Source organism: Setaria viridis, chromosome 1, assembly GCF_005286985.2.
Source record: "Setaria viridis chromosome 1, Setaria_viridis_v4.0, whole genome shotgun sequence".
In the NCBI taxonomy this organism is placed as follows: Eukaryota; Viridiplantae; Streptophyta; class Magnoliopsida; order Poales; family Poaceae; genus Setaria; species Setaria viridis.
This window is the reverse complement of record NC_048263.2, coordinates 3,992,486-4,002,129: the sequence shown is the minus strand read 5'-3', so window position 1 is coordinate 4,002,129 and position 9,644 is coordinate 3,992,486. Positions and strand designations below refer to the sequence as shown.

The 9,644-nt window shown below is 43.3% G+C and overlaps 1 protein-coding gene across 1 annotated transcript; it reads left to right on the top strand.

Moving 5' to 3' along the window:
• The first annotated feature begins 2,136 nt into the window (after nt 1-2,136).
• On the top strand, nt 2,137-7,167 carry LOC117845296 (uncharacterized). The gene is made up of 5 exons (XM_034726291.2): nt 2,137-2,391; nt 2,476-2,567; nt 5,427-6,272; nt 6,379-6,528; nt 6,645-7,167. Exons 1-5 carry the CDS (start codon nt 2,310-2,312, stop codon nt 7,041-7,043), a joined length of 1,569 nt encoding a protein of 522 aa, XP_034582182.1. The 5' UTR covers nt 2,137-2,309; the 3' UTR covers nt 7,044-7,167.
• The last annotated feature ends 2,477 nt before the right edge of the window (nt 7,168-9,644 follow it).

The following is a 9,644-nucleotide window of genomic DNA, read 5'->3' as shown; positions in this document are numbered from 1 at the left end:
GGCCACAGGCGGAGGGGAGGTCGAAGCCTCGGAGGGAGGCGGCGGCGGCGCCGAAGGAGGCCGCGAGCCTGCAAGGGAGGGAGGCGGCACCGGCGGCGCGCCGCCCGCCGGAGGGGAGCTGCAGGCGGAGGGGAGGTCGGAGCCTCGGAGGGGAGGCGACGGGGTCATGGGGTCGGAGCTCGAAGTCTCGGAAGGGTAGCAGCGGGGTAAATGAGAAGAGATAGGGTTAGAGTTTGCCCGATGATTTTTCTCTGGTTGGTATTATACGGGCCTTAACGGGCTGCCTCCTTGCCACCGTGCCGGGCCGTGCCGCCCATTGGGCTGAGGCATCAGCCCACGCCCGGCACGAGGCATCGGGCCGGGCTAGCCCGAGCCCGATGAGTAATGGATCGGGTCGGGCTTGAGACGGGCTAAAAAAAGGACTTCGTGCCGGGCTGTTGGGCTGGGGGTTGCATGTACATCTATAAAAATGGTGTTATTTTAAACAATAAGCAAGCCATGCACAGTGCAACTTTTGCCGAACAATATACAACCACATTGGCAAACTTTGATTCAAAGGTGAACCAATTCTTTATCAAGATTGTATTTGATACATTTGATGAATTGATGCTGCACCATGATGTGTGTTCATTTTTATTTTCAGAAATACATAAGTGGATCAAAAAGAGTGTTAAACATACATGGAAGGCATGGAGGACCAAAGAACTTGATTGGGGGCCAAGTTCAAGTATTCCCAACGTTCTCCACCAGACCACCACGTCACTTTTGGCCCAAGTAAAGAAAGAGATCCAATCCAACATGTTTTGGGGCTGGATTCGGACTGCAACTCTGCGCCAACTTGCAATAGCCGCCACGACCTCATACAGACTCCGTTTTGGGCGTTCAAGTACTCTTTGGAATCCTTATGAAGTCTATTTTCATTGGATCTGGATTCATATCCATATCTTTTCTCATGCGGCTGCAATGACCAAATTACTACCGAGAGATTTTTTATCCAAAGGTGCTGCGTCGCCTTATTTTCGCCCGATGGGCCGTGTATCAAGTTGGGTCCATTAGGGACACGTCCTAGGGTTGGAGCACGACCCCAACACCCCCCTGGTTGTTCTCCTAGGTATTAATAAGGATTAGAGCCGTCACAAACAGATTGGTTTTGTTTTGTTGAAAGTTTAGCCATTGCTACTTCTTTGTAGACGCCTGTGTCGACTAGACCATCCGTTCTCCACAATTTTGTGAGTTTAGTTTGGTTTTCATCTCCATATTTGCAATTAAGTTGCTTGTTCTACTTGTTCTTACTTGTTTCCTCGATTGTTTGCAGGAATTACTATAGTAGTTTGGTTGATCGTGCTCCACAAGATCGCGGTAACCATTGGAGGTGGTGTATCGGTTGCCAAGGCACAGCATCCTTGGATGGTTGTAGTCAGGCCGTGAACGTCGTCTCCATCCCCAAATCAAGTTATCCACCTTCTCTCATCGAAAGATCGGGAATCAGCCCTAGCGGGTTCTTATCGAGCATGAACTTTCCATGGTTACCCATTCGAGTTGTATCTTTTATTTGAGATTAATGCTACAGTAGCTGGATAGCTAAGATGAGGTGTCGGAACAAACCAGATAGTCATAAGCATGACATATGATATAATTTGATCGGAGGCGACATGTGGATGATTAATTATTTTTAATCTCAAACATGGTATTTTTCTTTATTAAATCGTGAGTCCATTTCCGAATATGTTTGAATCACTATAATTAAATTGAATGAGATCCTATATACGCAGTACATTTTAGTTAATTTTTAAAAAATAACATTTTGATGTACTACTTTAAGTTTTTCAAAATTCTTGTTCAATATTTGAATGTATTGTCTTGATAATTTCATATAAAATATTGAACTAGTTTATCCAAAATATTGATTTGGACTTCAAATAATTTCGAATGAAATTTAAGAAAACATTAGAGCACGTATAAACATATAATATCGTAATCCGTAACTATTGTTAGATTTAGAGATTGGAATGAAAAACACAAAAATGATAAAAATGGAAATGTAAAAACGACCTTTTTCTTTTTTTTAGGTCGGTTTCCTCTTTTTTTTTTTTCTTGCGGTAGTAATAAAGGAAGGAATGCCTAGCGTGCTGCCGTCCGGTTTCCTCTTCCGCCCGGCGACTCGTGCCTTGTTGGTTTCGGACTCGAATCCCCACCCAGCCCGTCCGGCTGGTATTTAGGCACATCTGATCGAGCGAACAAAACAGAGCCTGACCGGCCCTCGATTTCTCGTCTCGATCCGTGCCGAGGGATTGCGGTGGTAGGGCGTCATGGGGATGCTAGCGCTGAAGCGTCTCATGAGCACGCATCGGCGGGAGCGGCGGCGAGGTCGCCACAAAGTAGATGGCCGTAGTAAGCTTCCTTGTGCCTCATCCCCCGTCTGTACCCATGTCTGCATAATCCATAGGGTAACCATGCATACATCTTGTGTTGCAGTCGCTGGATCGATCACTTCCAAGTCCAAAGCAACGAAGGATAACTCTCGTCCTGGTAAAAGAATGAGAGATTCAGGGCCAAACCTCCCAGAGGTACGATCTGTAAAAGATTTCTCAAAGTACACGTGAACTACTACAGAGTTTCGCTTTTGACTTGCAATCCGCACAAAGTTTTCGAGGACAGCTAACTGCACACACACTGCTAGCTACGTTATCAAATTCTCGGTAGGCCTGGCAGTACTTAAGTAATTTTTGTTTTATGGTCCTCACTCCTCGCTCAGTCATATTCGAGCCGATTTACAAGGCAACCATATGATATAATAGAAAATCTTATAAAATCCGGCAGTGACTTGTTCTCCTTTTGCTGTAATTGCTGTGATCTTCCCGTTCATGCTGCTATTTATTGGATACAAAGTATTTTTTGGAGTTTTGATAAAAGTACTATGAGCAACTCCAGCAATGATTCCTAAACCAGGACCCCTACTTCTTTAGCAGGGGCTCCTCCTATTTTTCGGGATCATATTTTTTATGCTCAACTTCAGCAATGACCCCTACTTTTTAGCCCTCATTTTCTTTTGACAGATGGGACCCCTTTGGCAGTCTCTCTCTCGTTTTTCTTCACGCATCCTCTGTCCTTCTCTCCCCTCCCTCTGCGTGGAGCACGACGGGGCGATGGATCTCCCATCCATGAAGGGCGGCTGCAGAGAGTACGGCATGAAAAGCATGGCGCAAGGCTGCAGGGACAAGGGCCGTCTATCCATGGAGCAACTGTCCGTGAGCTCGCCTGATGCGTCAAGAAAACATTAAAGAAAAGCTACCATGACAAGTTGAACAGTAGATCAAGAACGCAATACATAAATGGACAATAGTTTGAGTTAGAAGCAGACACATTCAGCTATCAAGAACTCATATCTTGACGTAAGGACGTGCTCCAAATCATACAATTTTTCAGCTTGGGAGTTTCACCAAGCAGCCGAGATTGAGTTTAATCTGAACTAGAACACGCACGCAAGCAAAGGCAGGATGTAAGTGGTGGCTCGCCGGCGCAGACGTGCACCAGAGCAAAGTGCCGCACCCATTATGCCAAGCAACACTCTCAGGTCGTTCTGCCATGCGCTCGCGTCCACCCTCGCTGCCGCTGCCAACGCCAGCGTGCGCGAGCTGGAGCTGGCCGTGACAGGGACCACCCTTCCCTCCACGCACCGCCGCCACTGTGGCTCGATTCGGACGCGAAGCGGCGAGCTCGCGTCCTCTTTTGACGGCAAGGGGATGGGGAAGGCAGCGGACCAGGCCCAGCAGCGGCGTGGAGGCAGATGCAGAAGGGAGGTGCGAGCGGGAAGAAGGGCAGCATCGGGCAGGAGGGAGAACGGTAGGTTGTGGGATCCACGGATGGTGACCCTCTACATACCCCTGGGCCTGGGGCCGTGGAGGTGAATTTGGAGGCCTCCCCAAAGTAGTGTCTGCTGGAGTTCGTTTTTTAGCTAGCTGCCCTCTAAATTTCGAGTAGGGGCTTGTTTAGAGGGTTTGCTGGAGTTACTCTAAGGTTATGAAATACCTTAATTTGTTTCAAACTAGAAGGTGTTTCGATGTAATAAATGTTTCAATTTTGAAAATCATGGTATTGCTAAAGCTGCAGCTTTTTTGGAGTTTTAGAAACTCCATGTAGGGCCTCTTTTGTTCTAAGCTAAAGTATTGTATAGCTCTAGTTTCTAAAACTGTGGTTTCTCAACACCATGGTTTAAGGAAAATGGGACACCCAAACATGCCCTTACATATACAGGACCTCCATGTGCAACTTATCCTTAGATTCTTCCATTCTACATCAAGCATCCAAGCACATGCCACTCTTGTCCAGATCAAAGTATTTTTTTTTTACAAACAAGTGTCTCACACTCTTATGTATAAAATATGCTTCATTAAAAAGACTTTTATGCAAACAGATTTTACTGGAAATCTTCCCTTTTCATTCCCACAACCATTTCGTTTTAACTCCTGCTTCTATTAGTGACGTTGATTTTTCATCATTTATCCATCTCCGGAAAGCTAGTCTCCAGTTTCTGTCAACAGGGCAGGGCTACGGTGATTTTTGCTCCTAATGCTGATTAGACTACACATGCTTTTCCAACCAAGATTTTCTTCTACAGCTATCTTCCCAGAAATCAATATCTTTGCCATCGTCAAGTAACAAAGGACTACTATGTAGTTGTAAATCTTTTAACTTCTAGCTTCAGCAAATTTAAACAAAGGTGACTGTAGCAGTGTAGCTTTATGTTTGCTCTATATATCACTTGAGCTACAGGGCCATTTGAAACATATTTTGTTAAACTGTATCTTGCCACAAACCAATAGAATGTTCAAGTTTCGATCACCACTCACATAGCAGATTGATGTTTGATTTTCTAAATATTGGATATCCAATTGGTTAATTCCATTTACTTGGGTTTTTTGCAATTTTACCCCTATTTATTAACTATGCATGGCATCTCCTTTTTACTCCACCTCCCTGCCTAAATAGTTTTTTTTTGGTAAAGTATATATTTAAGTGTCTATATGCGTAAATTATACTTTTGATGCTCTTTCATACAACTCCTTTGAGTTTCATACAACTCCTTGCAGTACAAAATCTTTCTACAAATATTATATAAAGGTCTACCGTATACTGTTAAGTAAGTCTTACTTTCTTGTGCACTCTTTACTTTTTATACATTGGAGATGTGCAAATATGTCTATATGTAGTTTTTTTTTTGTATGGTTCCCCTCAGAGTGTGTGTAGAGGGGAAGATACACTTCTGTATATGGCCAACTTGCTTCTTTCATGCGGTACACATTTTATGTGAACAAGCATTGATCACCTGTGCTAGAATGTTATCTTATATGATTGTATATTTTCTGATGAAGTGACATTTTCCCTTATAAGCCCTTGCGCTCAACTATCTTTCCATGCTTGCGCAGGAAATCTGGTTTCATATACATTCACTAATGCCAATGGAAGATTCTGCTCGCGCTGCTTGTGTATCTCGCACATTTCTACGTTCATGGAGACACCACCCCTATCTCATCCTCTCTAAGGAAACGCTGGGCTTGAAACCAAATGCATCTGGGAAGGGTGATGTATGGGCTTTCACTACCAAAATGGACCTGATTCTGAAGAACCACTCAAGCGCTGGTGTGAAGACACTCGAACTTGACGTCTGTGAATGCCGTGATCTCAATCCTTGTTATCTCAATGATTGGCTTCAGATTGCTATTACACCAAGAATTGAAAGTCTCACCCTTGTGCTGCCTTCAAAATACGAGGAAGAATACAACTTCCCGTGCTCACTTTTATTTGGTGTGAATGGATACTTGATTCGGCATCTTCATCTCACCTATTGCGCCTTCCGTCCCACGGTTGGCGCTGGTTGCTTGAGAAGCCTGACAAAGCTGCATTTGAGTAGCGTGCGTATTACAGGGGAAGAGTTAGGGTGCCTTCTTTCCAATTCTGTTGCTTTGATTCAGTTGGAACTCAATTATTGTAGTGAAATAATCTGCCTGAAGATACCATGCATGCTGGAGCAACTCAGCTGCCTGACTGTTTCTGGTTGCAGTATGTTGGAAATGATAGAGAGCAAAGCTCCAAAACTCTCTACCTTCAACTTCACTGGTGACAACCTAGTACAACTCTCACTCGAATCACTGCAAGTGAAGAACCTAGATATGGGCTGTTTAGATGAGATCAACTTTCTCAATTACTCTATTACCAAGCTTCCATATATGTTGCCAAATCTCGAGACTCTAACCTTATCTTCATATAATGAGGTATCTGAAACTCAATATTGTTGCCTGGGTGGTGATGGTGACACTTATCAGTAGTTATGCACTCATGCTCTAAGAGATAATTAATATGATGTATATTTTTATGCAGATGGTCAATACTCCAACGGTAGCTGCCAAATTCCACCACCTCAAGTACTTGGAAATCTATCTTGATAGATGCCTTTCTCCAGAATATGATTTTTGGTCTTTGGGTTCATTTCTTGATGCTTCTCCTATCTTGGAGACTTTCATTCTTATTGTAAGTTGCTGCTGTTGCAAAGTCACCTTTCTTTACTAAAGTTATCTAGTATCTAATATCTGTGGTGAACTGATTATTTAAGTGGCATTGGTTTTGATCCTGTGCTGGTCATGCAGAATCCTATGGAGTCTGAACCGGTTTTTGAGGATGCCTCAAACATGAGGCAGAGGCCTGAACACAAGTATGAAAGCCTCAAGGATGTGATGATCTTTGGCTTCTGCTCCGCAAAGAGCATGGTTAAGCTAACATGCCATATTCTTCAGAATGCAACATCACTGGAAAGTATCACCTTGGACACAATAAATGATCAGTATGACGAAGATAATCTTGGGAGGTGTTCTTTAACTCCTGCCCGCAAAACCGGTGAATGCTGCTATCTATCTAATGGCATGATCTTGGAAGCCAATAAGGGTCTTATGGCCATCCAAAAATACATCGCGGCAAAAGTTCCCTCTACTGTGGAATTAGATGTTCGAGGGCCTTGTAGCCGGTGCCATACTTTAGAGACTAGGTAGATATGATCAAGTTAAATGTTAATATGGCCATCCAATATTTAACTATCTAAAGCAATGCTTATTATGTGCCTTGCTTATATGCCTTGTTTATGAATTTATTATTAATTAGGAGGTTTTTTTAAGAGATGAGGGCATCCAAATTCAAGTTGCAGAGGACTATGAGCCTAGGCGGTAGGGATGCGCAAGCACAACTTGCACCCCAGCTCAGTTCCGTATCTGGAATGTATCTGCTTGCCACTTTGTGTCTGCTTCTGGAACTCTCCAAAATTTTCAACTTGTACTAGTTTACATAAAAAAACTTGTACTAAGCTGCACAAAAGCAATTCAACCATCCATCTCTTGACATTTGAGACAACTCCCAGGTAACGCTAGTGAAAAAAAGAGCTGCTCCATCGACATGTAAATGACCAAAACTTAACGGTGCTCTTTTGGCACTCAGAAAAACTAGCATTTCACATACAGAAGACTGCTAGATGAACCACAGCCGCAACTGAAAGTTCTGGAGGCGGCTGAAGCGATGAGGACCTCCATCTGCGCGATCGCCTGGTCGTGCAGTCCTGAGGCGTGGGTGATCATGCCATCAACCTTCACCAGTGCCTCGTGCCGCTTCATCCCCGAGACGACCCACCTCTTCTCCACTTCCTGATGTCGCAGCAGGTCTATCATGGATGTCGCGTCGACGATGCCGAGCAGCACCTCCACATGGACCTCGAACTCCATCCCCGACGCATATGTGTTCAGAAGCTTCTGGAGGTCACCGAGGATCTCACGGTGGGCCCCTTCCTCTCCCCTCCATGGCAACGCTCTTCTCTTCGCGCACTTGGAGAGAGATTTGGGGCACGTTTGGTTCTCTCGCCGGTTACTGTGTGGCTTTGCCAAGCGAGGTAGCACAATTCTTATCGGTGTCTGGTTCCCTCGCCTAGCTGCCTCGATGCCCGTGCTAGCAAGATTTGGCTTGCTCCTGTGGGAGAGCCAGATCGGCTTGCCCGGACAGGCAAGCTTCTTGTTGCCCGCGCCAGCGAGGTAAGGCGAGGGGGGCAAGAGAACCAAATACGCCCTTGGTTTTGGTGTGGGCGGGTTTATGGTTTTGGGGTCACACAAGAGAGTGGTGGCGACCAGTAGCGGACGCAGGATTTTACAAACGGGTGTACATAAATATTCATATTTTATTTCTAAATATATATTGTGGTACATGATTTTACAAGCCAAAGATCTTTACTGTCAAATAAAAATAAAAATTTATTAATTGCTCACTAGGACAACTAACAATATTAAACGTATAGGACCACACATGCGATTATATGCTTTGAGAGTGTAAATTTATTGGTTTTGTTGAGTTGTCTCATTTTTATGGGTTACAACTCATGACACATCACAACAGGTCTTTAGATAATTGCGCTAACCGAAATAGAAAGTATGACAATTGCTCTCATATGACCATATTCTGAACATATACACTTCCATTTTTTATGTAGAAATATCAATGTCTTTTCTTTATAAAATATGTTATCTAGAAGCATCTTTACGAGTAATAAGCTTTACATGATTTCTATATTATTTTTGAAGAATCGCCAAAGGACCTCTAGTCTAGTGGTTAGAGCACCTGAGTAGCACCCAGCAGGCTCGGTTCGACTCAAATTAAACGGGTCTGGAATAAAAAAATTGTACAAAATAGGTAGAGGCTTCCTCCACCGACTTCGGTTAAAAAAAGAATTATATATCTATTTAATTTTAGTAATATTTAGAAGTTTTCTTTGCGAGGTAAAATTTTTTGGAGGCGACCAACATGTTATTTAAAAAATCTAAATATTTTTATCAAATAAGGAAGGATTAACATTTATGATTTCCATTGGAATAAATGGTGTATATATGCTGAAATATTCTATAACTTTACCAATATAACATACGATGATATATGGGAAAAATCACTTTTACGAAGTTTAATTTTTGTGATTGCTTCTCTTAGGTATTGGTATATGTGTAGTCAGTCCCCATCTTTTGCAAAAATCAAGGTGGTGATAAGATCATCCAATAGTTGCATGATCAATGGTGTTATTCATGTAGGCACTTATAGAGGAGCCGATAGGTATATGCTTATGGAGACTTGCTTACAGCAAAACAAACTTTCCTTTTGTGCTTGTTGATGGTGCGAATGTATGTGATGTTGCGGCCCATCATATCCAAGCCTGGCAGGGCCTCCTTCCTTCATCTACGTCCATTTGCATGTGTTGAGGTGTTGATGAATGACAACATTGGGGTAGCTGGCTGCCTGGCTTCATTCATGATGGAACATGGAAAGATAAATAACATTACATTTAGGATCATACAAATAAGAAAATATATGAGCATGAAAGAATGGATTCATGTGAAATGAAGCATGTGTAGTTTACGCCTCTTCCTGCACCCTCATGTGGTGAAAATCCATCACCTCCCGAAATTGGATGAAAGAAAACAGGATACCGGCGATGCGCAATGATAGGACACGTTTGCTAAAAATTGGAAATCCTATATCAAGAAAAAATTCCAATTTTCTGAAAAACCCAAATCCCAAAGTTGATGGGTTAAGACTGTGGGGATTGGTTACCTTTAGGGTCTTGGTGC